We start from the raw sequence: 18,208 nt of genomic DNA, 5'->3' as shown, positions 1-18,208 counted from the left end.
AGGCAGCACATTCACTGGAGAAACCTCTGATTTTGAAGTTAGAACAGCAAGAGTCCTACTGCTGAGACCTCCACTAATCACGAGAAAGGGGGTCCTATATCCAGTGGAGCCCCCCCTGAGCGGCTGGTTGGAAATGCATGCAGCCACTCATTTCATTTCTATGGGAGTGCCGGAGATAGTCGAGTACAGCACTTGGCTATCTCCACCGCTCCTGTAGAAATGAATGGCGTGGCGTGCGCATTTCTGACCAGCTGCTCCGTTCATTTCAGGGGGTCACCATAGGGTATGGGGTCACTGTTCTTGCGATCGATGGGCGTCCCAGCAGTTGGACTCTCACCATTCTAATAGCTACCCTTTGTCCTGTGGATAGGGGATAAATGAATATAACCAGAATACCACAATTATTTTTTTTTTGCTTTTTTTTTCTAGCAATAGTAGTTTTTTTTGTGACAATGGAATCTAAACGGTTGCATAAAAAGGGGTTTTAGTGCCTTTTTTAAACACAAAAAACTTCCCCCAAATTGTAGATGATAGGGGATTGACAATTCAGAAGAGAATCCACTTATATACAGTGCATTATAGTGGTGACAGGTGGTGAGTAAGGAGCACACTACAGAAATAGTGGTGAGGGGTCAGAGGTACTGTTGGTATACAGCGGGTATGAGTATGGCAGCTCGGTTTTAGGCCTCGTCCACATTTCCGTATCAGTTTCACTTCCGTGAAAATGTCCGTGAAGGATCCATGTGTCATCCGTAATCCATGGACCCTGCTTAGCTAAAAATTAATTTCCAAAGCATCTTCTATCAGTCTTTAGTGGAAACACAGACGCAACACAGATGCCATCCATGTTCTGTCCGTGAATTTCATGGACCCATATACTTCAATGAGCGTGTTTGGCCTGCATCACAGACCAAAGTGGTGCATGCCTCCGTGATTTTTTTTTTACTGACCCACAGTCCGTAAAAAAAAAAAATACTGATGTGTGAACAAACACATTCAGATCAATGGGTACGTGTGCTGTCTGTAGAAAATGCGGACACCACACATCAGTGAAAAACAAAAATGTGGATGAGGCCTTTCAGGTGAGGAGTAACACTAGAGATACACAGGGACGGTGGTCACAGATTAGAGGTGAGTACACACTAAGGACGGAGCTGTACATGACCAGTGATAATGCAGAAATGAAGCTAGAAGTTACCGGTAATATGACGGGAGGCCATTGCTGAGAAGGAACACCTCCGCTGGTAACCCTTAGGCCCCTTTCACACGGGCGTTGCGGGAAAATGTGCGGGTGCGTTGCGGGAACACCCGCGATTTTTCCGCGCAAATGCAAATCATTGTAATGCGTTTTGCACTCGCGTGAGAAAAATCGCGCGTGTTTGGTACCCAAACCCGTACTTCTTCACAGAAGTTCGGGCTTGGGATCGGTGTTCTGTAAATAGTATTATTTTCCCTTATAACATGGTTATAAGGGAAAATAATAGCATTCTGAATACAGAATGCTTAGTAAAACAGGGCTGGAGGGGTTAAAAAAAAATAAAAAATCATTTAACTCACCTTAATCCACTTGCTCGCGATGCCCGGCATCTCCGTCTGACTCTTTTACTGTATAGGACCTGTGGAGAGCATTAACTATAGTTTAAGGACCTGGGATGACGTCACTCTGGTCATCACATGGTACGTCACATGATCTTTTACCATGGTGAATCACCATGGTAAAAGATCATGTGACGTACCATGTGATGACCGGAGTGACGTCATCCCAGGTCCTTAAACTATAGTTAATGCTCTCCACAGGTCCTATACAGTAAAAGAGTCAGACGGAGATGCCCGCATCGCGAGCAAGTGGATTAAGGTGAGTTAAATGATTTTTTTTTTTTTTTAACCCCCTCCAGCCCTGTTTTACTTAGCATTCTGTATTCAGAATGCTATTATTTTCCCTTATAACCATGTTATAAGGGAAAATAATAAGGTTCGGATCTCCATCCCGATCGTCTCCTAGCAACCGTGCGTGAAAATCGCACCGCATCCGCACTTGCTTGCGGATGCTTGCGATTTTCACGCAACCCCTTTCATTTCTATGGGGCCTGCGTTACGTGAAAAACGCACAAAGAGGAGCATGCTGCGATTTTCACGCAACGCAAAAGTGATGCGTGAAAATCACCGCTCGTGTGCACAGCCCCATAGAAATGAATGGGTCAGTATTCAGTGCGGGTGCAATGCGTTCACCTCCCGCATCGCATCCGCACGGAATACTCGCTCGTGTGAAAGGGGCCTTAGGCCTCTTTCACATGAGCGTGACGGATTAGGTCTGGATGCGTTCAGGGTGCGTTCAGTGAAACTCGCACTATTTTGCAAGCAAGTTCAGTCAGTTTTGTCTGCGATTGTGTGAAGTTGTTCAATTTTTCCCGCGCGGGTGCAAGCGTTTTGATGCACTTTTCACGCGCGGGATAAAAAAACGGAAGGTTTACAAACCACATCTCTTAGCAACCATCAGTGAAAAACGCATCGCACCCGCACTTGCTTGCGGATGCAATGCGTTTTTCACACAAACCCCATTCACTTCTATGGGGCCGGGGCTGCGTGAAAAACGCAGAATATAGGACATGCTGCGATTTTTACGCAACGCAGAACTGATGCGTGAAAAACAACGCTCATGTACACAGCCCCATTGAAATGAAAGGGTCAGGATTCAGTGCGGGTGCTATGCGTTCACGTCACGCATTGCACCAGCGTGGAAAACTCGCTCGTGTGAAAGGGGCCTTAATGTAGTGACTCTACTAGAAAAGCCGGCCTTCCCAAGCAGAGCCCGAAGAGCTGCTGGAGCCTTTCCTGGGCGGTACCAGACTGGAGCCAGGCTGCGAGGGACCGGCGTAAGCAGAGGGATAGATCCTGGATCCGGTCCGCTGTGGGGGTGTGCCATAGGTGACAGGGATGGGGATACCAAACTGGAAGCGGTGGAACCCGCACAAACTTCTGCCATCAGGAGACGGGCCCCAGGCTGCCATGGCAATGGCCCCGTGACTGTGTTAGCAGGAAGCCGATGGTGACAGGGAGCCTCTGTGTGACTGCCTAAATGCCATGGTCGCTATTGACCACGGCATCTAGGGAGTTAGGAAGCAGGCATAGAGTTATTTTCGACACCAGCTGTGACAGCGGGAGCCCGGCTACCGCCAGTGCCGGGGTCTCACAGCAATCTGGAGCGATGCATCAGCGCAGCCTGCGATGGGCCTCTTCAGCTCCTGCAGTCTGAGCCAGAATTAATGGCGTGGGTGGCAGGGCCTGAAAAAGGTATACAGGCTGCTCTGATACAGCACTCCAGAAGAAAAATTATTACATTTCAAGCCCTAACATAAGTATGTATATATATATATATAGGCGCATTCATTCACACAAACGTGGTTTGGTTCTGCATCCAAGCCGCATTTTTTGTGGCTCTGATGCGGACCCATTCACCCCAATAGGGCCGCAAAAGATGCAGACAGCAATCAGTGTGCTGTCCCCATCCGTTGCTCCGTTCCGTGGTCCCGCAAAAATTATAGATCATGTCCTATTCTTGTCCGTTTTGCGGACAAGAATAGGCATTTCTATAATGGGCCGCCTGTTCCGTTCCGCAAATTGCAGAAGGCACATGGGGCGGCATCCGTGTTTTGTGGATCCGCAATTTGCAGATTGAAAAAAACGGCACTTTCGTGCTCAGGAGCCCTAAGAAAGAGAAAGGTTACGTAGAACCACTGCACACGTGCATCACGGCAGACGATCATTAGATTTATTGTGGATTTCATTCATTATTTCCTGATTCTCTCTTTATTAGCAGAACTGATCTAATAATCACATCCAGGGCTGCGGAGGAATTTCTCAACTCCCCAAGGTTTTCTTGAGAATTTGTCAGCAGTTTGTAAGTGGCTCCAGACGACTGCAATAAAATTGTCCATACAATCCCAAATGGTAACCAAGAAGCTGCGGAGTAAGGCCTCCTACACGACCATATATTTCATCCGTGTGCTATTTTTTTTTTGGGAGATAAGATATAATACTTAATAAAAAAACATCAAAAATCTCACCAGAGAAATATGCGGCAGTTCTGAGAAATAATTCAATACATAAATTGTGTACATCATATGGGTGAATAATATGGTAAATACCCTTAATTATTTGTAATACCGGCAATTGTACAAATAAGGCCTTATTCACACATCAGTGAGTCAAAACCAGGTGCGGCTCTAAACACAGAACAGGTGCAGGTCCTTCCCTTATACCTTCTGTCTGTGGAGACGCCAATCCTGGCTTTGTCTCACTATAGGCTCAAATGCACACGACCGTATGTATCTTGCGGTCCGCAAAAAATATGGATGACGTCTGTGTGCATTCTGTCGAACGGAACAGCTGGCCCTAAGGGTCCATTCACACGACCGCAATTTTGCGGACCCATTCATTCCTATAGGGCAGCACGATGTGCTGCCCGGACACGAAATTGTGGACCCGCACTTCCGGGTCCGCAATTCCGTTCCCGAAAAAAATAGAACATGTCCTATTCTTGTCTGCAATTGCGGACAAGAATAGGCGTATTCTATAGTGCCGGCAATATGCGGTACGCAAAATGCGGAACGCACATTGCCGCTGTCCGTGTTTTGCGGATCCGCGGCTCCGTGGATCCGCAAAACACGTTGCGGACGTGTGAATGGACCCTTAATAGAACAGTACTATCCTCGTCCGTAAAGCGGACAATAATAGGACATGTTCTATTTTTGGGGGACGGACACGAAAATAAGTTTGTGTGCATGAGCCCTATAACTGATGAAAATTACTAATCAAACACTGACGTGTGAATAACAAGTTGCCAATATCTAAAATACCGGTCGGACTGGACAGATGTCCAAAAAATATGTAATAGAAAACTGTAGGAGAACGTAAAGCTGTATATCTGTCTCAGGTAAAATATAGTTAGCAAAATAGTAAGAAAAAGGAGAAAGGAAAAAAAAAAAAAAAAAAAAAACACACAACCAAAAATAATAATCATCTTCATTTATATAGCGCCAACGTATTCCACAGCGCTTTACAATTCAGGGGGTTCAAGTACAAAGCTTCATAAATAACATAGCAACAGACAAGTCAATAATTAGAACACAAGAGCTTACAATCTATGAAAGAAATTACAGAGAAATACACTTATCTCCCACACCCAGCAGCGGCTGTCCTGAGGCGTTTCTACATCATGGGTACGTTTGATAAGTATATTTCTCTGTAATTTCTTTTGCCTGCATTTGTTGGTTGTTTTTTTTCCTTACCTTTCCTCTTTTATTACTACTTTGATAGACACACAGCTTTACGTTTTCCTATAGTTTTATTTATTAGCACTATTATTATGTACTGGGGTATTTACCATATTATTCACCCATATGATGTATACAAATTATGTATTGAATTATTTCTCGGAACTGACGCATATTCCTCTTTTTTGATAAGATTCATGTTTGTTTTTGTTTTGTTTTTTATTAATTATTGTAATTAATAAAGAATTTAGCATCTTTGCACTTTGGGCTATAGCCACTCTTTTGTTATGTGTATTGTATGTCTTACCTAGTAGATGAGTCAGCTCGTTATTTGGGGAACTTATTTGTGGGAACCCTGTTAAGGGACATTACTATTTTCTGTCCCCACATCTGTTAACCTTTATTGGTAATTTTATGCAGACAGTACACTGACCCATTTATTTCTTTCGGACCATACACACAACCATGTTTTGTGTGGATCCATGTGGCCGTTCCTTAAGCATGTCCTATGGGAATTCTGGAGATAGCCGAGCGCTGTAACTCCCATAGAAATGAATGCAGTGGCCATGCGCATGTGCTACCGGCCACTCCATTTTTTTCCAGGTGGTACGGGGCCTGCAGATTTTCTGGCAGAATTTTCAGCAACGTGTGAAGGCAACCATATGCACAGCATGTGGGTATACCCTAAGGTTCCTTTACACGGGCAGATAAACGGCCACGTCTTTGACATTTGTGGATGCACCACCTCCCTGGCATCGCCCTCTACAAAGCAGGTGCAAAAAGTGTCCAGCGCAGATACAGGTGGCATAATCTTTAGCGCATGCGCAGTAGAGGGGTTGGTCATGTGGGGAAATCACAGTACCCGTGTCTTGAACCATAAAGACACGGCAGTCTGCTTACATACGGCATCCATGGGCTGGTTAAGCATTTCATATGCCTGCACGGATCTGTGAAATACCCCTTGATACAGCTCCGTGGCTCCTCTACTAACCACAGTGTCAACCAGCTTGGGTCACTCGTGAGGTCATCTCTGTAGGTCAGATGTAAATGATGGTTTATTTACTTCCTTATGGCTTGTAGGTAATCTAGTGAACTATTTTTATTACCCGTGTCAGCCTAGGTTCACACTGGCACAGTTTTTTATTTGCTTGTGATCTTAGGTTCTGTTCACATCTGCATCATGGCTTCATTCGTGAAGGTTCCATGACTGATCCACTGGAAGCAGAACGTCTCATGCACACGTTATCAGGTCTGCAAAATAAGGATGCAGTCCGTGCGCCCTACATATTTTTTTTGTGTAACCATTGATTTCTGTATTTTGCGGATCCGTGATTTGCGGACTGCAAAATTCTTACAGTCACATGCATGAGGCCTTAGGCCACTTGCACATTGCGGAATACATGCGGTTTTTCCTTGTGGATAAAAAAAAACTGCAGCGTATTAGTCTACTTTCACACTGGCGTTTTGGCTTTCCATTTGTGAGATCCGTTCAGGGCTCTCACCAGCGGTCCAAAACGGATCAGTTTTGCACTTAATGCATTCTGAATGGATAAGGATCCGCTCAGAATGCATCAGTTTTCTTCAGTTTGGCTCCGTTCCGTCTCCATTCCGCTCTGGAGGCGGACATCAAAACGCTGCTTGCAGCGTTTTGGTGTCCGCCTGACGATGCAGAGCCAAACGCATCCATCCTGACACACAATGTAAGTCAATGGGGACGGATCCGTTTTCACTGACACAATCTGGCACAATAGAAAACGGATCCGTCCCCCATTGACTTTCAATGGTGTTCAAGACGGATCCGTTTTGGCTATGTTACAGATGATACAAACGGATCCGTTCATGTTGTATTATCTGAACGGATCCGCACCAAACGTGAGTGTGAAAGTAGTCTTACAGAACCAGCAAAGTATATGAGGTTATACTCATTTTTACACCGTTTTTTTTTTCCTTGTGGAAATTGACCTGCTTGCAGCGCACAGGCTGCCCGTAAAACAGCCTGGGCCACATTATATGAGCGGACGTTATAGTTTCCGTGCGCCATGTTCACAAGAATAGTACTAATTTAGTTACAGTGGCTCTACCGTCCGAAATCTACAGTCTAGGTGCACTCTCCACGGCACACCCACTGCCGATAAAATCACAGTAATATAAAAATCTATAGTTTAGAGGACACTCAACTATCTGGTGTTGTAAGGAGTCATCAAATGCATAAATGTACAGAAATCATTGAAGCTGTGATGTTCACAAGATGTGAGGGCAGCAGAACATGACCTACCAGCGCGTATGGAAGTCAAAGATAGGGGTACCCTGATCCCCCCCCGTGAGCCAGAATGGACAGCCGCTTCACTCCTTCCTCCAGCTTTGTTCTGGTATCGCAGATTGGCCCTATTCAAGGGAATGACCTGCACTACCTGACAAAGCCCAAGTACAAGGGGGGCACTGTTTCTGGAAAAAGGAAGGCAGCAATGTTCTTCTATAGTCTAACCCCTTTAACGCCTCATGCACACGACCGTATCTGTTTTGTGGTCTGCAAATGACAGATCCCGCATTGTTCCCGTTCCACACGCCCTGGCCTATGTTAAAAATGTATATTCTTGGCTGAAAAAACGGACACGAATAGGACAGGTTCTATCTATTTTGCGGGACATAGGAGCGGACAACTCACATTGTCCTGTCTGAATTTTTGCGGCTCCATTGAAATAAATGAGTCTGCATCCGATCCACCGAAAAATGCAGATCGGACACAGACTGGAAATATGATGGCGTGCATGGGGGTCTTAGGACCGTAGGTTTGGTCCACATCAATTCCACATTTTTTTGGGGGTCCCACGTAGCCCCAAAAAATGTGGCCAGCACACAGATGTCATTCATGAGCTGTACGCACCCGTATGGCCGTTTAGCCGTTCCGAAGATTATAGAACATTGTCTGTTTTTGCAGACACGAATAGCCATTTCTACCTATAGGAGCGAGAAAACTGCCGGATGCACACGGCCATATTTTGTGGATCCGCAGTTTGAAGACCGCAAAATGGATACAGTCGAGACCCAAAACAGAAGATGGACGTGGGACAACTGCTTGAGCATCAGATCTGATCACACTGTGAAGTTTTTCAGGCTATAATTTCTCTTTATAGAGTAAGAAACCACAGCACTCGAATTTTCACGGACCGAAACACTAGTGTCGGCCTCCACGTGTATTATCGATGACAATTTGAGCGCCGGGGTTACTCTCTGTAGGTGGACTCTGATGTATTCCTACCACTGGGCACCTCCCTAAATAACACCAGAGCTATGACCATTACTTTACAAGGTGTCATTTATCTTTACACGGACCACCTCAGACCCCGAGACAGCAGCACGTATCCTACAAGCACGCAGGCAGTGGAAGCTGGAGCGCACAAAGAAAATGGGAGCGATCTCAGGCGGGGTCCTCCACACATGCCAAACAATACTGGATCCTCTCCAAGGAAATAAAGAAGTGACTCATACACAGACTTATTATTACCATCACTGACACAGAGGGCGCAGAAACTTTCTACACATAAATCAACCATACAGATGGCTAAAGGTGGTGTTCACATCTCAGTAAGAGGATGGGCACCATGGAGGAACCTGATGGACACCAATGTAGTCTATCAGGCCCTTCTGATGTTCTACAGAGCTCTCCACACTTCCCGACATCTCCATCTAACATCCCACTCATGACCTGTGACCCTCATCCTCCCCTCACATCTGTAGGACGTCTCCACTGCTGCATCCGTTCCAAGGAACTCGCCGCCCCAGCCGAATAATTTGTCCCTAACTTTCTCAGCTCTGAGATTTTCTTCAAGGAGGCCTATGTCCTATAACCACAGTCCATGTCCCATACACATCCCGACCTGATAAGAGACATCTCCACCATGTCCTCAACTAGGTACCACATGGCTCCACACTTTACATCCATGTTGACTAAGATACCGGCTGGGTGAAGGCTTCATGAAGCTTTATTTATAACCCCCAATGCCAACACAAGAGTCTGTGCCCCTGGACCAAATCAGAATCTTGTACCTATTTAAAGGGGTCATCTTCAGGACAGGCAATCAGTATCAGATTGGTGGAGGTCCAATGCCTGGGCCGCCCCCGTGATCAGTTGTTTGGACGTAGCTCCATCCATTGTGTAGTAGATGGAGCTGGTTACATTGGTGGTGGGAGTTGGACCCCCATTGACTGATGACCTATCCTGACGATTTGCTACAATATAAATGTCCTGGACAACCCCTTGAAATGGGAATCCGCGTCATACTGCGCAGAAAATTCCTCGTGCCCCATTGAGGATAAATCTGCCTTCGGGTTGGTGACGTGTTAATTGTAAATGTCCAAGGGTCAAAACAAATACAAATTGGATTTTTTTTTCCACGCCTGTCTACGAATAAGCGATACGGAATATGTAGGCTCTGTATACCGTCATGTATCAGCATGTACAGTGTAGCCCCTTCCTCAGGAGCAGGGGTCATACACATTTACGGATATGGACGCATTGTTGGGTATGTATAGGTAATACAATTTTCACACTTGCGTCAGAGTGATCCGGCAAGCAGTTCAATCGCAGGAACTGCCTGAGATCTGCATGCAAACGGACAGCATTTGCAGACGGATCCGGATGCGGATTTGTCTCACAAAGGCATTGCAAGAACGGATCTGTCTCTCCGTTTGTCATACGGAAAAACTGATCCGTTTCAATTTGTTTTCACATTTTTACCAGTCTGCACATGCGCAGACCGGAAGGACGGTTCCGGCACTAATACATTTCAATGTAAATGAATGCTGGGTCCGGCATTCCGGCAACTGATCCGGAATTTTGGACGGAGATAATAGCTCAGCGTGATGCAGTATTTCCTCCGTCCAAAACGCTGTTCAGTGACTGAACTGATGCATCCTGAACTGATTGCTCTCCTTTCAGAATCCATGGGGATAAATAAAACTGATCAGTTCTTTTCCGGTATAGAGCCCCTAGGACAGAACTCAATACCGGAAAAGAAAAACGCAAGTGTGAAAGTACGCGAAGTGCTGACATGACGGAGATATGGCGCAGCAGGCGGTGTACCAGGCAGTGCCACCTCTACAGGAGGAAGAGTGCCACCAAAGAAAGTGCCGACCTGGAAGCCACACCGCTATCTCCAGCAATAAGAAAAATGAAGCCGGTGGCTGAGCTCTCCTACTTGTGGCTAGAGACGAACAACAACCCCCATCAGCCTGTCACACTGCAGAGGTTGTAGTACAGCACAGAATTCATACCTAAGATTTCCTGCACACAAACAAATCAGGATTCATTTCAAGTCTACTGTAACTATACACAGGGGTACTACAACTCTCATTGTCCACGTGTAGTAAATGCTATTATCACAGAGTAACAATACACAGGGGAGGATACAAGACACCGATGAGAGTCTGACTGCAAAACAGATACCATCACCCCCATCAGATCACGGGAACTAATCCGACATCGGATCCATCCATGTATGTTACCTATTGAAGGCTTCTGAATGTGGACCTGGACTAGGGTTGCAACCGCTCAGCGTCATTTTCTGGCAATGCTGGGAGTAGTAGTACCATGCAGAGCGCTTACCTGCCTGGCGCAGCAGCCTGCAGACATGGTCCTGGCACACAGTGACACTTCTCAGCAGTACAATGGCTGCACTGGCACAGAGAAGCGGATCTTCTCCCGGGAGGCTCTCCTGTCTGCGGTGAGTCCGCCGTGTAGCGCCTGCATACACCGTGTCCGCTCCGTGTCCCGGGGTGACCCGTGTGCTGTGAGCTCCAGGACCCCAAAAGCAGGAGGCTAATGAGCAGCTCCAGTTTCCGCTGTCGTCAGCAAGCAGGAGGATCGTAGGATGGGCCAGTGCCGAGGATAGCCCACTGTGCACACAGGGGTGGTATGTAGTGATACACTGTATACAGAGGGGTGGGATGTAGTGTACACTGTATACAGAGGGGTGGTATGTAGTGATACACTGTACACAGAGGGGTGGTATGTAGTGTACACTGTATACAGAGGGGTGGTATGTAGTGTACACTGTATACAGAGGGGTGGTATGTAGTGTACACTGTACACAGAGGGGTGGTATGTAGTGTACACTGTACACAGAGGGGTGGTATGTAGTGATACACTGTATACAGAGGGGTGGTATGTAGTGATACACTGTATACAGAGGGGTGGTATGTAGTGTACACTGTATACAGAGGGGTGGTATGTAGTGATACACTGTATACAGAGGGGTGGTATGTAGTGATACACTGTATACAGAGGGGTGGTATGTAGTGTACACTGTATACAGAGGGGTGGTATGTAGTGATACACTGTATACAGAGGGGTGGTATGTAGTGATACACTGTATACAGAGGGGTGGTATGTAGTGATACACTGTATACAGAGGGGTGGTATGTAGTGTACACTGTATACAGAGGGGTGGGATGTAGTGTACACTGTATACATAGGGGTGGTATGTAGTGATACACTGTATACAGAGGGTGGTATGTAGTGTACACTGTATACAGAGGGGTGGTATGTAGTGATACACTGTATACAGAGGGGTGGTATGTAATGATACACTGTATACAGAGGGGTGGTATGTAGTGATACACTGTACACAGGGGGGTGGTATGTAGTGTACACTGTATACAGAGGGGTGGCATGTAGTGATACACTGTATACAGAGGGGTGGGATGTAGTGATACACTGTATACAGAGGGGTGGTATGTAGTGTACACTGTATACAGAGGGGTGGCATATAGTGATACACTGTATACAGAGGGGTGGTATGTAGTGTACACTGTACACAGAGGGGTTGTATGTAGTGATACACTGTATACAGAGGGGTGGTATGTAGTGTACACTGTATACAGAGGGGTGGGATGTAGTGATACACTGTATACAGAGGGGTGGTATGTAATGATACACTGTACACAGAGGGGTGGTATGTAGTGTACACTGTACACAGAGGGGTGGTATGTAGTGTACACTGTATACAGAGGGGTGGTATGTAGTGTACACTGTACACAGAGGGGTTGTATGTAGTGATACACTGTATACAGGGGGGTGGTATGTAGTGTACACTGTATACAGAGGGGTGGGATGTAGTGATACACTGTATACAGAGGGGTGGGATGTAGTGATACACTGTACACAGAGGGGTGGTATGTAGTGATACACTGTACACAGAGGGGTGGTATGTAGTGATACACTGTATACAGAGGGGTGGTATGTAGTGACACACTGTATACAGAGGGGTGGGATGTAGTGATACACTGTATACAGAGGGGTGGGATGTAGTGTACACTGTATACAGAGGGGTGGTATGTAGTGTACACTGTATACAGAGGGGTGGTATGTAGTGTACACTGTATACAGAGGGGTGGCATATAGTGATACACTGTATACAGAGGGGTGGTATGTAGTGTACACTGTACACAGAGGGGTTGTATGTAGTGATACACTGTACACAGGGGGGTGGTATGTAGTGTACACTGTATACAGAGGGGTGGGATGTAGTGATACACTGTACACAGAGGAGTGGTATGTAGTGTACACTGTATACAGAGGGGTGGTATGTAATGATACACTGTACACAGAGGGGTGGTATGTAGTGATACACTGTACACAGAGGGGTGGGATGTAGTGATACACTGTACACAGAGGGGTGGTATGTAGTGATACACTGTATACAGAGGGGTGGTATGTAGTGTACACTGTACACAGAGGGGTGGTATGTAGTGATACACTGTATACAGAGGGGTGGTATGTAGTGATACACTGTACACAGAGGGGTGGTATGTAGTGATACACTGTATACAGAGGGGTGGTATGTAGGGATACACTGTATACAGAGGGGTGGTATGTAGTGATACACTGTACACAGAGGGGTGGTATGTAGTGATACACTGTATACAGAGGGGTGGTATGTAGTGATACACTGTATACAGAGGGGTGGTATGTAGTGATACACTGTGCACACAGGGGTGGTATGTAGTGATACACTGTATACAGAGGGGTGGGATGTAGTGTACACTGTACACAGAGGGGTTGTATGTAGTGATACACTGTACACAGGGGGGTGGTACGTAGAGATACACTGTACACAGAGGGGTGGTATGTAGTGTACACTGTATACAGAGGGGTGGGATGTAGTGTACACTGTATACAGAGGGGTGGTATGTAGTGATACACTGTACACAGAGGGGTGGTATGTAGTGATACACTGTACACAGAGGGGTGGTATGTAGTGATACACTGTATACAGAGGGGTGGTATGTAGTGATACACTGTACACAGAGGGGTGGTATGTAGTGTACACTGTACACAGAGGGGTGGTATGTAGTGATACACTGTACACAGAGGGGTGGTATGTAGTGATACACTGTATACAGAGGGGTGGTATGTAGTGATACACTGTACACAGAGGGGTGGTATGTCGTGATACACTGTACACAGAGGGGTGGTATGTAGTGATACACTGTATACAGAGGGGTGGTATGTAGTGTACACTGTATACAGAGGGGTGGTATGTAGTGTACACTGTATACAGAGGGGTGGTATGTAGTGCACACTGTATACAGAGGGGTGGGATGTAGTGTACACTGTATACAGAGGGGTGGTATGTAGTGTACACTGTATACAGAGGGGTGGTATGTAGTGTACACTGTACACAGAGGGGTTAGTATGTAGTGATACCACTGTATACAGAGGGGTGATATGTAGTGATACACTGTATACAGAGGGGTGGTATGTAGTGTACACTGTACACAGAGGGGTGGTATGTAGTGTACACTGTATACAGAGGGGTGGTATGTAGTGATACACTGTATACAGAGGGGTGATATGTAGTGATACACTGTATACAGAGGGGTGGTATGTAGTGTACACTGTATACAGAGGGGTGGTATGTAGTGATACACTGTATACAGAGGGGTGGGATGTAGTGTACACTGTATACAGAGGGGTGGTATGTAATGATACACTGTATACAGAGGGGTGGGATGTAGTGTACACTGTACACAGAGGGGTGGTATGTAATGATACACTGTATACAGAGGGGTGGGATGTAGTGTACACTGTATACAGAGGGGTGGTATGTAATGATACACTGTATACAGAGGGGTGGAGATGTAGTGTACACTGTATACAGAGGGGTGGTATGTAATGATACACTGTATACAGAGGGGTGGGATGTAGTGTACACTGTACACAGGGGGTGGTACGTAGAGATACACTGTATACAGAGGGGTGGTATGTAGTGTAACACTGTATACAGAGGGGTGGTATGTAATGATACACTGTATACAGAGGGGTGGGATGTAGTGATACACTGTACACAGAGGAGTGGTATGTAGTGTACACTGTATACAGAGGGGTGGTATGTAGTGATACACTGTATACAGAGGGGTGGTATGTAGTGATACACTGTACACAGAGGGGTGGTATGTAGTGATACACTGTATACAGAGGGGTGGTATGTAGTGTACACTGTATACAGAGAGGTGGTATGTAGTGATACACTGTATACAGAGGGGTGGTATGTAGTGATACACTGTATACAGAGGGGTGGTATGTAGGGATACCACTGTATACAGAGGGGTGGTATGTAGTGATACACTGTACACAGAGGGGTGGTATGTAGTGATACACTGTGCACAGAGGGGTGGTAAGTAGTGATACACTGTATACAGAGGGGTGGTATGTAGTGTACACTGTATACAAAGAGGGTGGTATGTAGTGTACACTGTATACAGAGGAGTGGTATGTAGGATACACTGTATACGAGGGGTGGTATGTAGTGATACACTGTACACAGAGGGGTGGTATGTAGTGATACACTGTATACAGAGGGGTGGTATGTAGTGATACACTGTATACAGAGGGGTGGTATGTAGTGATACACTGTACACAGAGGGGTGGTATGTAGTGATACACTGTGCACACAGGGGTGGTTATGTAGTGATACACTGTATACAGAGGGGTGGTATGTAGTGATACACTGTACACAGAGGGGTGGTATGTAGTGATACACTGTACACAGAGGGGTGGTATGTAGTGTACACTGTACACAGAGAGGTGGTATGTAGTGATACACTGTATACAGAGGGGTGGTAATGTAGTGATACACTGTACACAGAGGAGTGGTATGTATGATACACTGTATACAGAGGGGTGGTAAGTAGTGTACACTGTACACAGAGGGGTGGTATGTAGTGTACACTGTATACAGAGGGGTGTGGTATGTAGTGTACACTGTATACAGAGGGGTGGTATGTAGTGTACACTGTATACAGAGGGGTGGGATGTAGTGTACACTGTACACAGAGGGGTGGTATGTAGTGATACACTGTATACAGAGGGGTGGTATGTAGTGATACACTGTATACAGAGGGGTGGTATGTAGTGATACACTGTATACAGAGGGGTGGGAAGTAGTGATACACTGTATACAGAGGGGTGGTATGTAGTGTACACTGTATACAGAGGGGTGGTATGTAGTGATACACTGTACACAGAGGGGTGGTATGTAGTGATACACTGTACACAGAGGGGTGGTATGTAGTGATACACTGTATACAGAGGGGTGGTATGTAGTGTACACTGTATACAGAGAGGTGGTATGTAGTGATACACTGTATACAGAGGGGTGGATGTAGTGATACACTGTATACAGAGGGGTGGTATGTAGGGATACACTGTATACCAGAGGGGTGGTATGTAGTGATACACTGTACACAGAGGGGTGGTATGTAGTGATACACTGTGCACAGAGGGGTGGTATGTAGTGATACACTGTATACAGAGGGGTGTGGTATGCTAGTGTACACTGTATACAAAGAGGTGGTATGTAGTGTACACTGTATACAGAGGAGTGGTATGTAGGATACACTGTATACAGAGGGGTGGTAATGTAGTGATACACTGTACCACAGAGGGTCGGATGTAGTGATACACTGTATACAGAGGGGTGGTATGTAGTGATACACTGTATACAGAGGGGTGGTATGTAGTGATACACTGTACACAGAGGGGTGGTATGTAGTGATACACTGTGCACACAGGCGTGGTATGTAGTGATACACTGTATACAGAGGGGGTGGTATGTAGTGATACACTGTACACAGAGGGGTGGTATGTAGTGATACACTGTACACAGAGGGGTGGTATGTAGTGTACACTGTACACAGAGGGGTGGTATGTAGTGATACACTGTATACAGAGGGGTGGTATGTAGTGATACACTGTACACAGAGGAGTGGTATGTAATGATACACTGTATACAGAGGGGTGGTATGTAGTGTACACTGTACACAGAGGGGTGGTATGTAGTGTACACTGTATACAGAGGGGTGGTATGTAGTGTACACTGTATACAGAGGGGTGGTATGTAGTGTACACTGTATACAGAGGGGTGGGATGTAGTGTACACTGTACACAGAGGGTGGTATGAAGTGATACACGGTATAGGGAGGGGTGGTATGTAGTGATACACTGTATACAGAGGGGTGGTATGTAGTGATACCACTGTATACAGAGGGGTGGTATGTAGTGATACACTGTACACAGAGGGGTGGTATGTAGTGATACACTGTATACAGAGGGGGTGGTATGTAGTGTACACTGTATACAGAGGGGTGGGATGTAGTGTACACTGTATACAGAGGGGTGGTATGTAGTGTACACTGTATACAGAGGGGGTGGTATGTAGTGTACACTGTATACATAGGGGTGGTATGTAGTGATACACTGTATACAGAGGGGTGGTATGTAGTGATACACTGTATACAGAGGGGTGGTATGTTGTGTACACTGTATACAGAGGAGTGGTATGTAGTGTACACTGTATACAGAGAGGTGGTATGTAGTGTACACTGTACACAGAGGGGTGGGATGTAGTGTACACTGTATACAGAGGGGTGGGATGTAGTGTACACTGTATACAGAGGGTGGTATGTAGTGTACACTGTGCACAGAGGGGTGGTATGTAGCGATACACTGTATACAGAGGGGTGGTATGTAGCGATACACTGTATACAGAGGGGTGGCATGTAGCGATACACTGTACACAGAGGGGTGGTATGCTGTGATACACTGTATACAGAGGGGTGGTATGTAGTGTACACTGTATACAGAGGGGTGGTATGTAGTGATACACTGTATACAGAGGGGTGGAATGTAGTGTACACTGTACACAGAGGGGTGGTATGTAGTGATACACTGTACACAGAGGGGTGGTATGTAGTGTACACTGTATACAGAGGGGTGGGATGTAGTGTACACTGTATACAGAGGGGTGGTATGTAGTGTACACTGTATACAGAGGGGTGGTATGTAGTGTACACTGTATACAGAGGGGTGGGATGTAGTGTACACTGTACACAGAGGGGTGGTATGTAGTGATACACTGTATACAGAGGGGTGGTATGTAGTGTACACTGTATACAGAGGGGTGGGATGTAGTGATACACTGTATACAGAGGGGTGGTATGTAGTGATACACTGTATACAGAGGGGTGGGATGTAGTGTACACTGTATACAGAGGGGTGGTATGTAGTGTACACTGTATACAGAGGGGTGGTATGTAGTGTACACTGTACACAGAGGGGTGGTATGTAGTGATACACTGTATACAGAGGGGTGGGATGTAGTGTACACTGTATACAGAGGGGTGGTATGTAGTGTACACTGTATACAGAGGGGGTGGTATGTAGTGTACACTGTATACAGAGGGGTGGGATGTAGTGATACACTGTATACAGAGGGGTGGTATGTAGTGTACACTGTACACAGAGGGGTGGTATGTAGTGATACCCTGTATACAGAGGGGGGTGGTATGTAGTGATACACTGTACACAGAGGGGTGGGATGTAGTGTACACTGTACACAGAGGGGTGGTATGTAGTGTACACTGTATACAGAGGG

The 18,208-nt window shown here is 46.1% G+C and overlaps 1 protein-coding gene across 1 annotated transcript in view; it reads right to left on the bottom strand.

Moving 5' to 3' along the window:
- Window positions 1-11,114, bottom strand: part of SERINC5 (serine incorporator 5) — a 59,089-nt gene extending 47,975 nt beyond the window's left edge. The window contains exon 1 of the mRNA XM_040421373.1: window positions 10,879-11,114. Within this exon, the coding sequence (XP_040277307.1) occupies window positions 10,879-10,905 (27 nt within the window). The 5' untranslated portion in view covers window positions 10,906-11,114. The remainder of the gene's footprint in view (window positions 1-10,878) is intronic.
- Window positions 11,115-18,208: the final 7,094 nt, after the last annotated feature.

Source organism: Bufo bufo, chromosome 2 (assembly GCF_905171765.1).
Source record: "Bufo bufo chromosome 2, aBufBuf1.1, whole genome shotgun sequence".
Lineage (NCBI taxonomy): Eukaryota > Metazoa > Chordata > Amphibia > Anura > Bufonidae > Bufo > Bufo bufo.
This window is presented reverse-complemented; position numbering and strand designations above follow the sequence as displayed.